The 22,722-nt window shown below is 35.1% G+C and overlaps 1 protein-coding gene across 1 annotated transcript in view; it reads right to left on the bottom strand.

The window, feature by feature from the left end:
- The window catches only part of RTTN (rotatin), a gene marked incomplete at its 5' end in the record, with an annotated part of 151,621 nt that overhangs the window by 58,809 nt on the left and 70,090 nt on the right, over positions 1–22,722 (bottom strand). The window contains 5 exons of the mRNA XM_080919983.1: positions 11,605–11,676; positions 13,059–13,217; positions 15,295–15,405; positions 16,001–16,129; positions 20,725–20,944. Of these exons, the coding sequence (XP_080776109.1) occupies positions 11,605–11,676; positions 13,059–13,217; positions 15,295–15,405; positions 16,001–16,129; positions 20,725–20,944 (691 nt within the window). The remainder of the gene's footprint in view (positions 1–11,604; positions 11,677–13,058; positions 13,218–15,294; positions 15,406–16,000; positions 16,130–20,724; positions 20,945–22,722) is intronic.

Genomic DNA, 22,722 nt, shown 5'->3' with positions numbered 1-22,722 from the left:
GGTGAAAGGATAACTTCTTATAAAGGACACATGATGAAGGAGCATAAATATGACCAGAGAGTTGGGGGAAGCACTGGTTTGCTTTGCTCTGCATCTCTATTCTTCGCTAATGATATGCAAGTGTTGGTTCACTTGGGAGTGTTAATGCCACCATTGAGAGAAACTCACCAAAGAACTTCATGTATTTCCTGTGGCTTCTGGCTGATTCTGCAGGCTAACCTCAGGCAAATTAGCATATTCTTTAGGACTGAATTACAGCTGCTGGTTCCTGTATGATGTCTGTCTGCCAAGAGGACTGGACTAAAGCTGCTGATTCATATTTGATGTTTGCTACTGGACTGAATTGCTGACAAAGAAGATGAGCTCGCACCCAAAGAACTATTGCTAAACAGGTCCAATTTTCCTCATATCCTAATAACTTTTCTCTTCCACTGCCTCTGGTGGGCAGTGAGTGAGTAAGAGGAGAGAAATGTACAGAAAATGTGGTACATTTACACAATAGAGTACTACTCAGTTATTAAAAACAGTGACTTCATGAAATTCTTAGGCAAATGAATGGAACTTGAAAATATCCAGAGTGAGGTAACACAGTCACAAAAGAACACACATGGTATGCACTCACTGATAAGTGGATATTAGCCCAAAGGAAAGGTCATCCAGAGACTACTTCACCTGGAGAACCAAGTCCAGTGAGCACTATTGCTGATGCCAAAAAGTGGTTGCAGACAGAAGCCTAATATGGATGTCTCCTGACAGGTTCTGCCAGAGTCATAGTGATACAAATGAGGATGCTTGCAGCTAACCATAGGACTGAGCATGGGGACCCCAATGGAGTTAGAGAAAGGACTGAAGGAGCTGAAGGGGTTTGCAACCATATAGGAAGAACAACAATATCAACCAAACAGAACCCCCCAGAGTTCCCGGGAACTAAATCATCAACCAAAGAATATACACTGGGGGGCCCATGGCTCCAGCAGCAAATGTAGCAGAGGATGGTTTTGTCTGGAATCTAAAGGAGGAGAAGCCCTTTGTCTCTGAATGCTTATTCCCCCAGTGTAGGGAATTGCCAGGATTTTGAGGTGAATGTGGGTGGGTAGGAGTGGGAACATCTCTATAGAAGCAGGGGGAGGGGGAGGGGAAATAAGAGAGGGGGAAAGGGGGTTAACATTTGAAATGTAAACACATAAAATACCCAATACATAAATAAACCAAATAGACTGCAAAAAATTTATGATAACAACCTTCCTCTGCCAGACGGTTGAGCCTTTTGAAGGGTCAATTCATAAAAATGCTTTTATAAAACAATCTTTGTCAACCAAGTAGAGTATCTTTTAAACAACACATGAGAGTAAAACAACTATAAATATCTGAAATAATGTGGTCTAAGTAATAGTGTTTGCAATCGTTTCTACTCAGCAGTGAGTCAGCAAAAATTTTTTTAAAAAAATTTAAATATAGAAGTCTAGAAGAAGCAGGTCAAACAGAACAGGAGAATGGCATCAGAAGGCTATGCTTGCTCATCATGGTCAGTTATAAGCAATGTGGCTCTTTATTTGTTTATGAATTATTCTGCCAATGAAACCAGGGGCCTCAACCATAGAGGCAAGTGCTCTAAAACTGCTACTCTACTTTACCACTTGACTTTATTAATTATCATGGATGAGCCACTTGTCAAGAAGAAAAGACAGTCAACCCTACTGTCACCACCACATGTTATAGTATGCTCAAATGTGCACAGCACGATAAAGACAAGATACAATGCTGTAAGTGTTAAACATAACAAGTCAACACCTTTGCCATTCAGAGGAAGAATTAACAACCTAATATTGTGGTTTTCCTAAGGCAGGCTAGCTGTACAGCTCAACAATAAAGCATTTACCACTTATACAGGAAGCCCTGATCTTGATCCCTAAAACAAAAACCAAACTGATACAAAAAAACCATCTATCAAAGTTTAATTCAAATTTAACAAACACCAGTCAATAAAACAAAATCATTCAGGTAATATGAAATTATTTTGTAATAATTATGTAATGATTAATCTTACTTTGAATTATGCTACTCATGTAAAATTATTTTATTTTATATATTATATCTATGTAATTGCATTCTCTATCATGACCAGAGCCCGAAAACAGGTAAAGAAATATAAATTATATATAAGAAAAAACACTATTCACAGATCTTTACAAAAGTCATATCTGCTGAGTCTTTACCGCATTGAAAGCCTATTGGATGGACAATGGGAACAACCCTTAGAAGACAGGTTACAAAGACACCATCTTATGTGGTCCTCCTTTTCTATCTTTAACAGTGGTGGTAAAGTGAGAAATAATAAATGTTGTTTATAAAAATTCTAGCAATTATTCTCTGAATTATAAAATTATAAACATAATCTAACCAAAATATACTTATCTTTCATTTAATAAAATTTAAAAATATTTTTTCTAGTCTTTAAAAAGAGAGGCAGAACAGGCTCTGGGACCATCCGCCAACAGGAAGAGAGGAGATCCAGGGACACAGGCCTAGTGAGAAGGCAATCCAAGTATCCAGGGGGCAGACAGATCTCTGCCTAGTTCGAGGAAAATGGCCATCTTACCAAAAGCAATCTACAGATTCAATGCAATCCCCATCAAAATTTCAACCCAGTTCTTCATTGAGTTGGAAAGAGCAATGTGCAATTTCATCTGGAATAACAAAAGACCTAGAATAGCAAAATCCATCCTCAACAACAAGAAAACATCTGCGGGAATCACTATCCCTGACCTCAAGCTATATTACAAGGCAATTGTACTAAAAACTGCATGGTACTGGTATAGAAATAGGCACATGAATCAATGGAATAGAATAGAAGATCCAGAAATGAGCCCTCACATATATGGTCACCTGATTTTTGACAAAGGAGCAGTAAAAATTCAATGGAAAAAGGACAGCCTATTCAACACATGGTGTTGGTCCAACTGGCACTCAGCATGCAGAAGAATGAAAACAGACCCTTTCTTATCTCCTTGTACAAAGCTCAAGTGCAAGTGGATCAAAGATCTCCACATTAAACCAGGTACACCGAAATTACTAGAAGAGAAAGTAGGGAAACCTTAGAACACATAGGCACAGGAGAAAATTTCCTGAACAGAACACCAATGGCTCCTGCTCTAAGATCAAAGATTGACAAATGGGACTTATTGAGATTGCAAAGTTTATGTAAGGCTAAGGAGACTGTCAAGAAAACAAAACGGCAGCCAACTCAGTGAAAAAAGATCTTTACCAACCCCACATCAGATAGAAGCCTAATATCCAAGGTATACAAAGAACTCAAAAAGCTAGACACCAGAGAATCAAATAACCCTATTAAAAAATGAGGTACAGAGCTAAACATAAAGTTCTCAATTGAGGAATATCGGATGGCTGAGAAGCATCTAAGGAAGTGCTCCACATCCTTAGCCATCAGGAAAATGCAATTCAAAACAACCCTGAGATTCCACCTCAAACCTGTCAGATTGGCCAAGTTGCAAAACTCAGATGACAGTAGATGTTGGCCAGGATGTGGAGAAAGAGGAACACTTCTCCACTGCTGTTGGGGTTGTAAAATGATACAACCACTCTGGAAATCAGTCTGGCGATTCCTCAGAAAAATGGACATAGTACTACCTGAAGACCCAGCTATTCCACTTCTGGGCATATACCCCAGAGACACTTTAATACACAACAAAGATACATGCACCACAATGTTCATAGCAGCTCTATTTATAATAGCCAGAAGCTGGAAAGAACCCAGATGTCCTTCAGAAGATGAATGGATACAAAAATTGTGGTACATTTACACAATGGAATACTACTCAGCCACCAGAAACAATGACTTGACCAAATTCTTAAGAAAATGGCAGCATCTAGAGAATATCATTCTGAGTGAGATAACCCAGTCACAAAAGAACAGACACAATATGCAGTCACTGATAGTGGGATGCTAACCCCAGAGGCTCGCACTCCCCCAGAAACAACTCACAGACTGTATGAAGTCCAAGAAATAAAGAAAACAAAACAAAACAAAACAAAAATCTTTACACAACAAGAAAACTTTGACTATTTCCATGTTACATTTTGTTTTACATGTACTTTATGCTCATTGTAACTATTAAGTTTTCAATGCATACTATCAAACCTTTAAAAAAATCAAGTACTGACTAAAAAATATATTCATATAGTTTTATGTAAAAATTATTTTAAAATCTGAAAAAAAGTACTGACAAAAATGTATAATTTTATGCAAAAAATGCTTAAAATCTGTACATTTATCTTTGTTTTGTAAAATAAAGTTGTTAAAAAAATTTGCAATACAGAAGTCTGTCACTACTTTGGTCAAATGCATTCCAAAATATTTCTTTTTTTTGAGTTGTTTTCAATGAGACATCTTCTATAATTGCTTTTTCTGAGAATACATTGTCGCTATATGATAAAGAGCTATTGTAAAATTATTTATTTTGTACACTGCAAGCTTATTGTGTTTATTTGCTCTACGTATTTTCTCATGGGATCTGTAAGTTTTTTTAAATAAAAATCACATTATGTATAAATAAAAAAAAAGAAAGAAAATGGATGCATCTAGAGAATATCATCCTGAGTGAGATAACCCAGTCACAAAAGAACAGACATAATATTAAGTCAAATGGGATACTAACCCCAGAAAGCTCTGAACACCCCAGAAACAAGTCACAGACTGTGTGAAGTTCAAGAAAAGAAAAAAGAAAAAGAAAAACCTATTATGCTCAATCCTTACACTAATTCCAGGTTACATCCTGTTTTACATGTACTTTATACTCATTGTAACTAGTAAGACCTTAATGCACACTATCAAACCTTAGGAAAAAAAAAAAAAAGCCAAGCACTGACAAAAAGGTATTTGTATACTTTTATGCAAAAATGTTTAAAATTTGTACATTTATCTTTGTTTTTTAAAATAAAGTTGTTCAAAAAAATGAGAAACTAGATTTAAGAAACAAAGATAACAAAAGACATTATATTAATGACATAAAACCCCAAATTAGTTTGTCCACAAATAGAATTAATATATCAAAATGTGGTATAAATTTAATTATGCCATAAAAGTTTGGGGAAAAAAAATCAACCCAAAATAACCATTATGGGATTCATTCCTGGAATCATAAATCATAACAGTTTTAATCAGTTTCCCAACACTAACTATAAATAAGTCAAGTCAAAGAAGAAAAATTTATGCTGATTCATGGTTTCAGAGGGTTCAGCTTTCTGTGGCTAGCTCCACTAAATTTAGGTTTGTGTCTAAACAGAAACATCATAAAAGGGCATAGCAGATGAGCGTTGGCCACCCCATCACAGCCAGGAATCAGTAGTTAAGAAGACCAAGAACAGGCACATCTACCATGCACAAAATGTATCCCTCAAAGGTATGGCCCCCAGATATAACACAATAAGTCTCATTCCGAAAGCACACTGCTCCTTGGAGCCAACAACTGGCAGCAGCTCACCAGCACACAGACACTGGGGGCATTTATAATCAAAACCATAATACAAATAAAGGCAAAGTTGTTTCTAAAAGTACATATAAAAAAAAGAAATGATGACGAGCCAAAAGAATAGAATAGCCATGTGTTAAAAACACATACACAAAAAGACTAGCATGTGCACAAAGGGTTGTTAGTTATGTGTGCCACAGAGGCAAGATATATCAAGAACAGGGAGCACATCCAGAAACCAGACTTTATTCTAAAATATTTTAAATATCTTAAATATTGCTTTTAGGATGGGGGATATATCGGTTCGTAAAGTGTCTGACTAGCATGCACAAGGCCTTGGCACTATATAAACTGGAAATGGTAGATAGTACATGCCTATAATCCCAGTACTAGGCAGGTGGGGGCCACCTCAGTTACATAAAGTAATTTGCGATTAGCCTAGGCTAGAGACTTTCCCTCAAAATTAAAAATAAAAAAAAGGAAACGTCCAAATAAATTAAATATGCATACATACCGTTTTTTCCTTTAAAAATTGTTTTAACACATATGGATACTTTGTCTGCATATATGTCTACATACATGTCTGGTACCTTCTGGTGCCAGAAGACATCAGATCCTTGGGACATTATTTACAGATAGTTCTGAGCTGTCATGTATGTGCTGGCAATCTAACGTGGATTTTCTGGAAAAGCAGTAACTGCTATTATTTGCTGAGTGTTGCAGTAAATATTAAAAAATAAAAAAGGTTTATCTCTTTTCCGGCCCTGAGGTCTCACACCTCAAGCCTGACCCTGATATGGAGTCGAGTGTACCTCTGTCGTCCAGTCTGAGCTGCCACCACAGTCCAAATCATCCGTGCAACTCCATTCCCTTGGTGGATTACTACCACCTGTTCTCTACAGCCCAATAGCTTTTCATACAGGTTTATATACTTAACTCTCAATCCACAAACCCTCTACACAAAAAGATTGCATCAAATAGACAAAGATATAAACTGCCCTTCTATGAGATATTAGACCTGTAAAATCCTTAATATTCATAGTTATTTAACACCAATCAATCCCACCTGGGTCTAGCTGGTCCTTGGGAAGCTTCATGTGGCCAGGATCTTCCCCCTCTGTAGTCAGACCTCCTCTAACCTCCTTTGACCTCAGTGCCCCCTCTACTTCGCATTCCCGGCCCAGCCACTGGCTTTCCTTTATTTTACTAAATAAAATGGGAAGGTTCAGTTTGAGTCAGGTGAATAGGCAGTCCTTCTTGGGGAAGTGGAATTAACATTAAAATGCTAACAGATTCAGGACAATCTACAGGTGGGCCATTTCTCCCGTCCCCCATACATATTATTATTAAAAGTAATTGGAGCCCTTTTAGCAAAAACACCTGATTCTGGGCTGGGGCCAGAGGCTAAAGGATAACTTCTTCTGAACCAGAAAGTTAATGTCCAAAGCTTCCAAAAGACAAGGGTAAAAGATACAAGGCTCATTATCAAGAACAGTCCTTGACAAAGCTACAGGGATCTGTAGTAAACAGAGTAAACAGAGAAAGAGTAAGAATCTGTGAAACAAACCAAGAGCCTTGAGTCTGTGCTGAAGTAAATAAATAGTGAACAAGTGGGTAGTAGTGAAGAATAGGAAAGAAATCTCTTGGAGTAGATATAATGATATAATAGATACAGAAAGAAGTAACATAATTACAAAATCATTAGTAAATGCCATGCAATTGCTTCAGACAAGTTAAAACTAGTAAAGAAAGTTTGATGAAAAACAAATCAACGTGTCAAAATATTTAACAGTAAAAATAATGGAGAAATAGGCAATCACCAAGTAATCAATTAATATAGCCAATATAATATAAAAAAGAAATAAATCTGATATATCTATCTGTTTTATGAAAAGACTGAATAATCCAAATTCAATCATAAGGAAACAAGTAATAGCTGCATTCTTCAAAAGAGTTAAAAGTTTTCAAGAATTAAAAACAATTTCAGATGAAAACAACTAAATAAAAAATGTATTCTAAGTTGGATTCAAAATTGAATTTCCTTTGTCCATAAATAATAGAAGTGATATAATCCAAAAGATATATGTCACCTATGTTGTGTATCTGGTAACACTTGAAATCTGCCCTTCAGCAACTCACCTTGATTCAGTTAACTATTTATTGAACAAACCTTAAGTTTATAGAAGATCCTTGATACAACTGCATAACAGACTAGAAAAACCTGAGAACGATTATTATCATGTAAGGAAATGTCCTTGTTTATAGGAAATTCATCCTTCAGCATTAAGTGGGAAAGCAGCAGTGTGTCCATGATTTGCAAAAAGTACACAAGTATTGAAAGGATGCCAGACAAAGTTTGGTTTCTGATGCTGTGATAGATACCATGACCCAAAACAACTGGGGAAAAGGTTCTTTTGGCTTGAGATTTATCATTCACTCTGGAGTGAAACTAAACTCAATTCAGAAACTGAAACTGAGATCATGAGACCACAGGGAACAGCACCTATTGGCGTAATTCCTGCTTTTGCACAGGACCACCTGCACACACGTGCATGCCTGTGCACACACACACACACACACACACACACACACTCACAAACCATCCTAACGGAGCTAATTTTTCAACTGAGATTCCCTTTTCCTGGGTGTGTCTAGTTAACAACCAAGAACAACCAGCACACAGAAAAATTAAGACACATATGAAAAATAACAATGGGAATCTGAGTAAAGATGAATGAAAACTGTATTGTTTCTACAACTTTCTACAAATCTACTATTTTTTCAAAATAAAAGGTTGAAAAATAAAGTGCATGGCCAGTTAAAGTTCTATTACAAATGTAGAAAGCAAAGTGAGAACAAGTGTAATATCTTTATAAACTAGCAATATCCTGGCATATTAAAGCATATGAAAGTGCCTATACATTAAATATGACATGTTTTTCAAGGGAAGAATAACTCTTGAATACAAAATTTATGCAGAAGCCACAAATACAATACATAAAATGTTGTAAAATGCCTGTCTTTCCCTAAATCATGTCATTAGCTCCAGATCATTTAATTTGAACACCAGCATATCATATCCCCAACATGTAGGTACTAAACAAATGTCATAAACAAAAACTATTAATAATAATAATAACAACAGAAAACCAGATGATCCATTGCTATTAGATTTCTTATCATAATCAAGTCAAAGGTTAATTGTAAACACTGCAGAGGCTGACCTCGTGATCTTCAAAATAAACTCAGAAACTCTTCTACAAGCACTGCTCGGCTGAGAACTACAATAGTTTTCAGTACTTTGACACAAAGAGTAACAGCCTTGATTAATAAAGGTGAGCCTCTATAAACATCACTTTATAAGATATGCCTCACATTTGAAGGAGCTACAATATGTGAAAAGCACTGTAACAAGAGCTGAGTTCTCATACCCAGCAGGAGGCTGGCTCCATACCCACTGAAGGCCAGTGGATATAGTATATGCATAAGCTTTCTATCTGTTCCTTCTCTAAGTTCATTCCATCCCCAGGTGTTCATACAAAACAAGTGGGATGATATGATACAAAACAAAGACTTCACTTACATAAGACCAAGAATTTAAGTTGAATGCTTTGCACACTACTAAATCAGGAAGGCTAAAGCAATGCCAATCTACTCTGCAGTGGAAACTGGGAGAGCACTTTTTCAAAACACACACCCTCTCCGTGGTAGAGCACTTGCTGTCTAGTGTAAGCAAGGCCTTGATTCAATCCCCAGAGCCATAAGGAAAGAAAATAAAAATAATAATAATAAACTATGGCCCTAACCTTCTGAAACAAACCTTCTACGTAAGAAGATAAATTTTAATAGCAAGAAATGAGGTAATGCAGTAAAATTAACATGTGGTAATTAACTCAATTTAATGGTTTAAAAAAAAATGGTCTTTCAGAGAAGAATAGTAAAAATATTTTTAGAACTATTTTTAGGGAATTCCAAGGGATGACTCAGAGGTAACAGCACCGACTATGAGGGTCTGATGACCTGAGTTTCATCCCTGGACCCAAGAGAAGAGGAAGGAAAAACAGATTCACAGAGCTGCCTTTTGATCTCTCAACCTGCATGGTGGTATACACACATAGACAGATAGACAGACAGGCAGACACACAACACATGCACACACCCACAAACACATAGACATACACATATACTCGCACACGCACGCGCACGCACACACACACACATACACACTTCCACATACACACACACAAAAACACACACAGAGACATAGACACACAGACACATGCACAGAGACAGATACAAACACGAACATGCAGACAGACACACATACATGCACATGTACACAGACACACAAACACACACACACTCACAGGCATACACACAGAGAGATGTAGACACACACAGGGCCCCAGCACTGGTAACTGGGCTTTGTGAAGACTGAAGGAGAACATAGGCATTAACTACCAGATGGACTGTATAGCCCGTGACACACTGATCTGTCTTTCCGAAGCTCAGCTCCACTCAGTAACTATTACTGTATATTCTGATTCACAGTAAAAAGTAAAGAGACTTATAGAGAACACAGGGACGTACAAGTATTATAAGCATATAATCATGAAAATGAAGATAATAGGATAAAAACCACACTTATGTCTACAATGAGCCTACTTTCATGTTCTCCAGATTACCTAATTAACTATTTGTTGACTTGATATTCACTATTTTAAAAATCTAATATAAAAAGAAGAGATAAATCATGGTCCCAACTATATCCTAACTAAGGAAAAGAAAAAATTTAATATGATTGCGTTTTTAAATACAACCAACTTTATTTATTATTAAATTATAGAACCAATTTAATTATGTGTAAGAGAAAGAGACTCTGTAAGACCACTGACTATGTTGCTTCTCCAAGCTATTTTACACCCTTGAGATAAAACTTCTGAACTATATAATTAGGAAAACAGTTCACAACTCCAACAATTATGCCAGTTAGTAGACCCAAAGATTCTAGAAGAGTACCTAGTATTTATCATGCTAAGCATTACTAATTCTGAAAGGATTAACCACTACAAAAAAAAAAAAGATGGGTTTCATATTTTTTAATGCTTTATCAGGCTGGGTATGGTGGCACATGCCTTTAATCCCAGCTCTGGGAGACAGAGCAAGGGATATCTGTTGAGTTTGAGATCAACCTGATGTTTATCATGAGTTCTAGGCTGGCCAAGTTGATCTAGTGAGATCTTGTCTCAAATAAAAAAACAAAATCCAAAACAAAAAACAAATAAGAATAAAAAGTTTATTGGAGGCTGGGGAAATAAAGACTTTATTGGCAGCTCAGTGATTAAGGACACTTTTTCACTGTTACAGAGGACCAGGTTTGGTTCACTGTACCTATGTGGTGACTTAGAACCATCTGTAAATACAGTTCCAAGCGATCTGACATCTTCTTTCTTCTATAGGTACCAGGTGCACACACGGTTGAAAGACATACATGAAGGCAAAACAATCATACATATAAGTAACCCTACATTTTTTAATTAAAATTTTATTGCGTATATGTATGGTATGTGTGTAATGGGGGTTATACATGCCACACATAGCATATGTGTGGAGGTTAGAGGACAACTTTACAAAGTCAGTTCTCTCCTTCCACCTTTGCTGGGCCATTTTACATTTCAGGATAACATTTAACAAAAGCAAGAATCAAACAGTTACTACCCTCTAGTTTAGAAGAACTTGCTGCCATATACACAGGTTTTTAAGTAATAAAGCTTAGCCACTCTTTGGTATCAACAAGAGACTGGTTCTTAAGACTCTCAAATAATTGTGTACTATCTATGCATATTCTGCTGTGTAAAACTTGCCAAGTCACTAACAATGCTATTGTATGTGTTTGTCAGGTTATACTGTTTAAGGAGAATAATAGATATATTTTTTAAGTCTAAAATTTTTCTGTACAATTACGTTTTCTTGAATGTTTTTGGCTCCTGGCTCCTGCTTGCTTAAACCCACAAACATAAAACCCATAGACAAAGGGCTAGTTGAATAAATATACTGAAAATTTTAAATTAATTAATATAAATTATCTGCTATATTGATAGCCATTTATACCTACCTGCCAAGTATAATCCTTTGTAACTTCTGAAGGCATTGGAATTACAAGGAGATTCTGAAGAATAAATGCAGCCTGAAAATTAAAAACACAAAATGTCAATGCTGCCATCTTGCGGTCATCTTTGAAATGACCGGTTGTAATTAAACAACATTGCTGTAATGGCAGTGAAGCAAGCTGAGAGTCTCACAAGGCATACTCTGCATTTCTTACTAAGTGAAGACCAAACCATGCAGTTATTTCACAGAAAATATAGTTCTTACTACTTCAAAATTTAATTTTATGCAATAAAATAACTAGTATAAGACATTCTAGAAGCATTTAAGGAGTAGTCTTCAAATCCCTTCGTAGTGTTACACAGGGATAGCAAACATCTGCCTTCTCCTTCAATTTCCTCCAAAGGTTCCTAGTAAAGCCCAAGTGCAAATGACCAACTTTACCTATCAGAATATAAGATTACAGAATGAATGTCATACAAATGTAAGAACTGGTTCTCATTCAATGGAAGCTTTGCTATAATCATGCTAAGAAAATAACAGGAATGTGAAAAGTTCTAAGAGTCAAGTTTCCATCTATTGTCAATGGAAGTCATTTAAAAGTTATCGAATCGAGAAAAACCCATACGTGTAAGAATCACCACTTGAAACTATAATGGCAACTAATAAGGAAACAGGCCTTATACATTTGCCACTTGGTACTGGGTAAAAGTGGGCCAGGAACTGCTGATGTCTTCAGGAACCTCTGAGAATTATTTGCTTGTTTTTAAAACTACTAGTATAAGTCACCACCTGACAGAAGCAGCAATAAAACAACAACAATACAAAAGCTACTTTGAGCTGGCAGAGTGGCTCAATGGGTACAGGATCTTGTGGGTAGAACTAAAGACCCAACTCTGGTCCCTAGAATACAAAAGATAGCAAAAGTGAAATGACTAGAGATTTGCCCTCTGATCTTCACAGGCACACATACGTACAAAAGTGGATGACATAAATAAATAATTTTAAAACACAAATTAATTTACTTTTAAATGAATTACTTTGCAATGAGGAATAGAAAAGTTCACATTAAAATGTACTATTTCTGGGAGAACAAGATGACGCATCTAACAGAGGCACTGACTACCAGGTGGTACTGAGAATCCACATGAAGGAAGGAGAGCACTGACTCTCCTCCTAAGCTGTCTTCTGACCTTCACAGCAAACGTGCACAAACGTATATGTGTGCACCCATATACAAAATAAATATATGTTTAATGTTAAATATTCTGCTTTGATTTATCAGAATAAAGGACTTGAATTTTTACTGTAAATCATTTTAATTTTCTGCAAGCAAAGTAAATAATGGTTTTTGCTCAGTGTACTCTGCTGAACAGCAAGTATGAGGGTTATAGACGCTCTTACTAATCTGTGAAAATAAAGGAGATGGGAACATGGACTTCGCAGCTAAAACAGACATACCTCCCGACGCACCATACTGCATTCTGATTGATCCAGAAGAATGTTCACCACGGTTCCCCAGAGCCCACCAGAAATATTCTGACAACTGTTTGCCAAGGCCACACAGCCAGCTTCGATAGTAGTCAATGCTGATCCCAACCCCAGTGAAGTGAATCTCACCTGTCACATAAAGACAGAGATATCAAATCCAAGGACAGTCTTTCCTACCATGAGGTTGTCCTTCTGGTACAAAACAACAGTTAGACCTGTACAAGAATGGCACTGGTTTTACACTCTATACACTAAAGGACATTCGGGAAGTGTCCTAAATGTGTGTTAATATGGCATTGGCCTTACATTCCTACACACTAAAGGACAATAGGAACTGTCTTGCATGTGTGCATACCATTGGTTTTACAGAAACTTCATATCAGAGTGGGAAAAAAAATCAATCATTTGAAAAGAAGTAGACTATGATCAAATGTTACATATTACGGCATGCCCAAAAGAGAAATACTGAGACCCTGGCCCTCTATTTTCTATCTTTCTGCTCCCCAGTTTCCAGAAGACAAGCAAGTGTGCTAAACCATGAGTTCCCACCAAGACACTGCTATAGGACCAAAAGAAAAGAGAGGGAAACTTCAAAAACTGAAGTAAAAATGAACCTTGACTTTCTTTTTAAGTAGTTTAGTTTGGACACTTGTTATAGTAATATAAAGGTGCTTCGCACACCTTAGTAAACTTGGTAGAACTGTGTTCAAAGGTTAATTTTTTGTGAGCAATGAAAATACACAGTTGAAAATATTTCTAAGGGAAGTGCTGAGTGTATTAATTCCTCCTGCAAGCTTATAGAAAAATGCAAAAGAAAGGTGATTTGAATTAATGATACATTTGTAAAAGGGGAGACAATTATAGATGATTAAGTAAATTCTAGGTGATCTATGAACAAAATGAGAACTCTTGTTCTGGAAAGGCCACAGAGGTATGGCTGAATAACTGTTTCATGAAGAGATGATGAGTGTTGTTTAGACACGTTAGCAGTAGCCAGAATGGAGATAAGAATGGATCAGCAAAGACCATGACTGTGTAGTGGCAGGGAATAGGAAAGTGAACAGAATGCCTGAGGAACTGTGGGACTTAGGTTCCATAGGCAATGTGTGGTACTCTTCAAGGACAATAATGGCTCCAAATGTAATTCAGAGATCTTCGGGTCAGCTACTCCTACCCTACTAATATTTCCTAGCATGGAAGCAAAGCAACAACCTCAGTTTCTAAGGCTGTGGCTGCCTTTCTAGTTTCACTGGGCTAGGATGGCCCAGTCCAGTGAGTTCCTCAGGGACTGTGGTGCTAGCCTTAAGACAACAGCACAGGTGAAGCCCAGGGAGAAGCCTGAAGAGGTCAGCTACCCACTGAGTTGTACAAAGCCGGAGGCTGAGAATATTCCTCCAGTAGGCCTAAAACGTAGTGTCAAGACAAAGGGCTTACATGTCAAGTGCTAATGGAATTTTGCTTCCCCAGCATGCACAGGTGCTCTGGAACCCAGTTTATTTCATTCCTATTTCTTCCTTTGGGACTAGAAATATGTATCCTACAACTATTCTACAATCAGACAGAGATACATAATGTCGGTGTTTCATAGATCCTAGAAGAGACCAAATATTTCCTCGAAATGAAATACATGAATTCTCATCTATTCTTGATTTAGATAATATTCACACAAGACTTTGAACCTCACCTGCAGTGAGCTAAATATTGTTTTTTACATCTATGTACAGAGAAGAATTACTTAAGAAGGATAAGAACTGTAATGGAACAGAGTTGTAAAGCTAAGTTGAAAGGTGACCCTCCAGTCTCAGTGAAAGCTTTAATTCCCAATGGGACCTGATTGGTTATAGGGCTTCCTCAAAATAACTAGAATGAAATGAAGTCTTAACGATGACATCCTTCCCATGGCCAGAGTGGTGACTGCTGACACATGTTCAGTGAAAAGCTCTGTGGACATTCTCTAAAAAGACAAGTATCTGTAAGTGAAAATAAGGGTCCTCTCTCCATTCTGTCAGCAAAACTGTAAGACAAGAAATTCTTCTGGCAATACCTCTGTCAACAGTGCTCCTTTATGTTTGTCTAAGGAAAGACAGAGGCTAAATAAAACATAAGCTTTATCCATTACAATAACCCACAATAATATAGAAGTACATCTGTTTTGTTTCAGTTGCTTTTCAGTTTAGACATACAGACAGTATTCTTCCAGACTGACCTCTGGGTCTCGATCAACCCATAAGGGAATTAGCCAGGCCAGTCCTTGCTGAGTAGGGGCATGTTCCTCACTGTGACTACCCAAAGGCAAGAACCAAAGTGGAATCCACTCCTAGAATGAAAACCAAGAAAACAGTACTTCAAGTAAATTTAGACAGCTTAAAATAACTTAGTTTTTGAAGATTAAAAAAAATACATTTTTGGCAAAGATAATATAAATAAAAATCTTGGCTTCCCTTAAAAAAAATTTTCACCAGAGGTTTTTCTCCCATAATTTAGACAAAAAAAGTAGTTTTCTACTTAATGATTTTAACCAAAATAATTTTTAAAATAAATTCAAACACATATAATGTCCATGAAATTTTGTAACTCAAAATAATTGCTATCTTAAAGATTTTTTTTTTGGTATGGTGTGTGTGTGTGTGTGTGATGTTTATACAGTTGCCTACAGACATTAGACAAGAGCCTTGTATCCCCTGGAGCTGGAGTTATAGGCAGCTGTGATTCAATCAGTGTGGATCACTGAGCCATCTCTCCAGCACTCATCACCCAGTAAATAATCCTTATTGTCTTGCTACCAAGTCAAAAATAACATTTTTATGTAGCAAGCTTATAAGCTTAAAACACAGTACATTTCTCCTTTTCAAGCAAAAGTTCAGATGATGGCAGCTTGTCATCTGACCTTGCCATCTGTCAGCTTCTCTTACCAAGTCTGGGGCCTGGACTATCATCTCATGGGATAAATGAAGCAAGCAAAGAACTGTGCTCTTCGTAACGCCTTTCCCCATGAAGGACATAGCATTTCCTCCCCGTTCCACATAAAAAGAAGTAATTACCTATAAAGCAAATATAAGCAATTTTATAGAGAATTTCTTCTTAAAGGTATATAATAATATCTTTCTCTTAACTTATCTAATCAAACATTAGCTGCATAAATTAAAACAGTCCTATTCATTCATTTAATATGACTACAGTGGTACATTTTACCCTGGTTAAAAAAAAATGCTTTAAAAATTTTCAACTTTGGAATTTGTTCAAAGTACGTCTGTTTAGTACCTTCCTTGAACTTTTTTTTACACTTAAAATATGATTATATCGTTAAATGCTGTAGCATTTTTAATCCAATTTTTAAATGTATAGTTGGTAAGTATACATAAAATTACTAGCTTTATAAAATGCATTGACTAGGGTTATGTTAAAATTTGAGTTAAATGTAAACAGAAATTGTATTTACTTCTAAGAGATCCTACATTGCTACTGCTCACTTGAGTATATGCTATTTCAATAACTGGTCTTGAAGTAATTTTTTTTTCTTCAAGAGTAACAACGCAGAAGCATTTCTCTTGTGGAAAAAACAAAGAAAAAAGAAAAAAAACAAAAACACCCTTAACTAAGCAACTACATCAGAAGAAGTCCTGATGCCTGATTTAGAAAACTCTTTTAATTATGCGGCAATACCTTTGAAACATTTCTGTAAGAATAGCACATTGTTCCCAAGCAGGGACTTGGTAAGTGTGAAGTGATTACAAAAATACTCTTTAAAGATTATTAACTTAAAATAAAAAAATTCAAAATTACTTCTAGTTATATTACTTTTTTAAAAGATTCCATGTTTAGGCCAACACCTTTGAATAAAATTTCTGTTGTGTATTATTGTCCAAATAAACAAAACTACTTATCTTTGAAACTAATACAACTGTAAGTACTGGCACTGGTTAAGGCCTCACTGCTCTCTTTCATACTAAACATCCACACGGGCTGCTTCAAATAACCTTACTTAGGGTTCTTTTAGGTTTGCTTTTATGTGTTTCTTCAAGTCATGAAGCAAAGGAAATTATATGTAGCAATCACTACATATATGTTTGTGTTTGTATATATAATCTATATATACACATATATATATACACACACATATATATATCAATTTTATATACAATTATATATGTAAAATTATACATTTTAATTAGATATATAACTAAATATATATTTAAATATAAACATATATATAATCACACACACATATATATATTTTAAAAAATGATCTGCCAATATAAAACTAAGGGGTTTTGACCAAAAAAATTTTTAAACAGTTAATAAGAAACAAAGCAAAAAACAACAACAACAAAAAACTAGACAAAAGTTTAAAAATGTGACCAACTGTTTGATGGGCTCAACTAATCTTCCAAAATGTAGATTTATATAATATTTTTAATAATTAAAAACTTAAATTTTATGTGACTACATTAAAAATAAAAATTCTGAATGATCAATCCTTATCATTTTGCTCTTACTATCTTTGTAATAATATTATTTTTAGATAATAATACCTGGTAATAACTTCAGAATCAGATCTCTGGAATTATAGATCATGTAGATGATTTTAAATATCAATTTACTGATTATCTGCATATTATAGTTAGTTGTAAGTAGTTGAAAATTACATACTACTGCAGCAGGCAAATGTCAGATCTGCTGTATAGAAACAGTAGGACTTGATATTGGAAGGGCAACTCTTTCAGAAGAGATCAGCTTTAGTTAAGCATTAAGCAAGTCAGTGGGACAAGCACTATATCTTGACACATCCACTCACACAAACTGTACTTTCTCCTTAATATTATCAATTTGGACAATATACAATAAAGAGACCTACTCACTTAAGTAACTGAACGGAAAATCCTAGATTAAATTTAACTCAGCTATAATTTCTTAAAAAAGTGACTTTTTGCCACTGATTATAAAACCATACATTTTCCATTATGTTCAATGAAGCATTAAACAAACACCTGTTTATTCCAAATCAGTACTTATTAATCAAATTTTTATAACTATGTAATATTAAAAAATAGAAACTATTTGAATATATTCCTTGGTCAATAAACTGCTAATGTTTTTATTTCAAAATAACAGAACTTAAAATGAAATTACTGTCTTCTGACTTTAGGATTAAACATTTTATCTTTCAATATCATAAATACCTAATTTTAATTTCTAGAATTTGAAGAACGGTTGTGATCAAAACGTTACATAATCTTACAAACAAAATTCTGACAACTTCCAAATATAAACAAAAAAAAGGATTTAGCTTCTCTTCAAATTGTAATTCCTCGTGTATGATAGATCTGAATATATATATGTATGTATGTATGTATGTATGTATGTATGTATGTATGTATGTATAAATATAATACGTTTTATAGAGATGTCACGTGATTCTGAAGAGATGTCTCAGTGGTCCAGAGTGCTACTCTTCCACAGGACCCAAATTAAATTCCCAGAACCCACATCAGGCAACTCCTGTAACTCAGCTCCTGAGAATCTGTTGCCCTCTCTGGGCTACACATATTCACATGAACACACACATACCAGAAGAGAGGCAACATCTGAGATGTAAATAAGTAAAACAATTAATTATTTAAATTAATAGAAATAAATAAATGAGCAGATATGTTCCTCTTTTAAAAATCACATTATAATTAATACTGTAAATTAGGTACCTGTAGGTTGAATTATATTTTAAACCCATTAGTGAAGTTAACGTTTAAACAACAATTATAACCAACACTTTGGCTAATATACCTATGTAAAATAATTATATTTCTCATTACGAACATATTGTAGCATGGAGTAATTAGTGAATAAACTTACAGTACATCTTTATTGGTATATATAATTAAGAAAAAGGGTAATTTTTTAAAGAGGCTACAGTAAAATTTAAACTGAATTTCATAATGCTTCTAAAAAATGTATCACTTTTAAAACATTTTTAAAAACAAAATAAAGTTTTAGGAGTAATTGCAGGTCATAATCTGTGTTAAGCATGCAGACAGGCACCAGGAGTGAAAATGGTCTAAAGACAATTATCATAAACTAATGATGAGACCTATACAACAAAGAATATACAATGTATCTAAAAGATTATACACTGAATAACAGTGGCATCTGTAAGCTTCTCTAGATAAATGTCACCTACAGACAGGCAAGCAATACTTAGCACACAGCTGTGAGAAGGAAAAGACTTATTAAAAGAAGCAAGATATAAACTCTATGTAGAGATTGACTTCTATAAAAGAAAGAAACTGCCGGATAGTCCTTGCTGGAAAGCTTCTATGAATGAGCAGTCAAAAATAACAGAAAAATTAAAATGCAAAATGCGAAATAAAAAGAAAATCAGAAAAGAAAAAAAAAAGACACAAATTAGACAGAAAAAGGGCAAATAAGATCAAAGTTATAAAATATATATAAATATATATAAAATCCTAAAGAATAAAAAATTTTGAAATCATAAAAGCACAATAATATATATATAGCTATAAAAATAAAAAGAAACATAAGCTTAGAAGTTCATACCAACTTCAAATAGTAACCATGAATGAAAATTAATCTTCTGACAGTCCCATGAATACGTTTTCAAATTCAGAGCTATTTCAGACAATTCTGCTAAGACTTCCATCAGCTAGGCATAATGTGAGACTGACAGTGCCCTACAGCAAAGCTGTTTTCTGAAAACTTTGTACAAACATATCTCAGTTCAGTTAATTACATCATACTGGAAATATTTGAACCAAATGACAATTGTGGGATATAATTAAGGCCATGCTTCTAATCGACTAAGAGATAAAAGGGTTTATTTAAGAAAATTTGTCCCCTCTAAAAGAAATGCAGTGACAGAGATGGACCAGAGACTAAAGGAATGGCTAATCAATGACTGGCCCAATTTGAGACCCATCCCATGGGCAAGTACCAATACCTGATACTATTAATGAGATTCTATTATGCTTGCTGACAAGAGCCTCACATAACTTTCTCTGAGAGGCTCCATCCAGCAGCTGATGAAAACAGATGTAGATCCCCACAGCTAAACACTGGATGGAGGTCAGGGACTGTTTTTTGGTTTTGTTTTTGGGTTTTTTTTAAGATTTTTAGAGACAAACTGTTTTATTTAAAGGTATGGTTCCTGTATGTAAATAACAATCCATGAAGTCCACAAATTCAAAAATATTTGTAGGATAAATTAAAGTTAATGGGTATATATTTTATTTATTTATTTACTTATTTATTTATTTACTTATTTACTTATTGGATTTTTTAATTTACAATTCAAAAGTTACCCCCTTTCCCATTTTCCCCCTCTATCCCATCCCCCCTTCCCTGCCTCTATGAAGGTGCTTCCCCCAACAGCCCACTCCCTCCCACCTTCCTGCCCTGGCATTCCATAAAGAGACTTAGGGTAAGTCTTTGTTTTTTTTCTAAATGTAACTATGCATATAAGACCTCACATATTTGTTTAAAAAATTAAAACATTTCAACATTATAAGTTATACATACACTGTACTATATTCTACCTTAAATATAACAATATATACTTCATTTGTTCCTGGCATGGAAATAAAAAATGACCAATAAACAGTAGTAAGTTGTCATCCTCACTTACCTCCAGGAGACCTGACAAGTACTTCCCACAAATCTCAAGTGGCTTTGAGAGAGAAGAGTGTGCACTCCACCCAGGGAAGGCAGTGAGGTGAGCCATCCCTGCTAAGGTCCTCTCCAAGGAAGGCAAGCCATAGAAATGGGGAGCATCTGTGACTCTGAGGCACTGCAGTAGCTTCAGAGACAGCTGTGTTTGGAAAACGTAAAATAGTTCCAAGCATTTCCTATTTGTGGAAAAAGAGAAAAAGCTCAGGTACTCTCTAGCAGCTGAGGATGTTTCTGGTGATTCACTGCATTAGAAATATATGAGTTAGAGAAGATGATTAAAAAATATTTCTTCTCAACATAAGATGTTTCAAGGGGAGCACAGAAAAAAACACCAAAAAAGGTGAGTCAAGAGACGAACAAGCAACAAATACATTGTTACATTGGAAATAAAAGTGAGTAGATGGTGGTATTACCACCCTGTAATTAAGCAGAAAGCTGAAATTAAAAAGTACATATTTCAAGTGATTTTAACTTGCAAATTTTAATACTATACTTAAATCACTCACTCTCATAAATATTTTTCTTTAATTAGAATTCATCCTTTTCACTAAAAATCTAAACAAATAGCAAAACGGTCATAAAAGGAATATTAATTTTACTCAAATAATTCCTAAAATTAAATACCTAGGCATGGATTCAGAAATGTAATTCATAAATACCTTACATATCAAAGTGCTGAATAAAGCCAAAATTTTTCAATACCACTGATTATAAGATTCTAAACCTGGCAACTTTGGCTGCATCACTATTTATCCGATCAGATATGTCTTCAAAGATCATTATTTTACCTATTTCCCACTGGCTGATTGCTAAAGCATTTTATAAGCACAAAAAATCTTACACTAACATCAAAAGTTATTTATATAAGTTCACTTCCTTACAAGTCAACCACAAAGCAATCTAATACAATTAAAAATGTTCCTACTGTTTTTTTTAAACATTCAAACCTCCTTCTCTTCTTCCTCCTCTTGCCTCCCACATAACCACCACCCTGGTAGTACAGATGATTACCCTGGAGATTAGCAACATAACATCTACTGGTTTTCTCCAATAAGAATCGTTTGCCTCAAGGAATTTTTATTTCATCTTCCTAAGATACAATTATGCTTATTGCAACTTTAAAATTGTCTTATATACTTTCCTCTTTCCTGGTTGCTTTTTAAGGCTATAAAGGTTAAGCCCAACAGTATAACTAATAACGTTAACATGAAGAAAAAAGGAATACAGGGAAAAATGACGTGTTCTCATAGACACTTCTTTTGTTAAACACCCATTTACACTTAAACTGATTATTTTCAAATAAGGGTTTTTTTAATAACAGATTTCTGCATAATGGAGTAAACTCATTCTTCCCGTAGATGTGCTCTTTGCCAATATGTATCTCATTGGAGAAAACAGTGGATATTACATTGCTATTCTCTAGGGTGGGGATAATCATCTGAACTACCCAGAGTTGTGGTTATATAAGAGGCAAGACGAGGAGGAAGAGAAGGTTTCATTGAAGAAAAAAAAAAAGGAACATTTTTAATTGTATTAGATTGCTTTGTGGTTGACCTGTGAACTTATAAAAAGAACTTTTTAGCGTTAGTGAAAGTTCTTTTGTGTCACTAGTTTTTAAACAAAATAATGATCAGTATGTATTTATGACAATTATCTACTTGCTCCCTTAAGCTGACTAGACCTTTTCCAAGTGGTGACTCTGACCCTAAAGAAGAATGTACAGATATCTGAGCCTGTGTGGTGTGGCTACACATTCTTCATGCACAGTTGCTCTATCAGATTCAGGGTTGTAGGTCTATGGTGGGGTTCTTGATCCATTTTGAGTTGAGTTTTGTGTAGAGTAAGAAATAAAGATACAGTTTCAATCTTCTATCAGTTTGATCAGTAACATTTGCTAAAGATGCTGTTTTTTCTTTGATGTGTATTGCTGGCTTCTTTTCAAAAATCAGGTGGC

Source organism: Micromys minutus (assembly GCF_963924665.1).
Source record: "Micromys minutus genome assembly, chromosome: 8".
NCBI lineage: Eukaryota > Metazoa > Chordata > Mammalia > Rodentia > Muridae > Micromys > Micromys minutus.
This window is presented reverse-complemented; position numbering and strand designations above follow the sequence as displayed.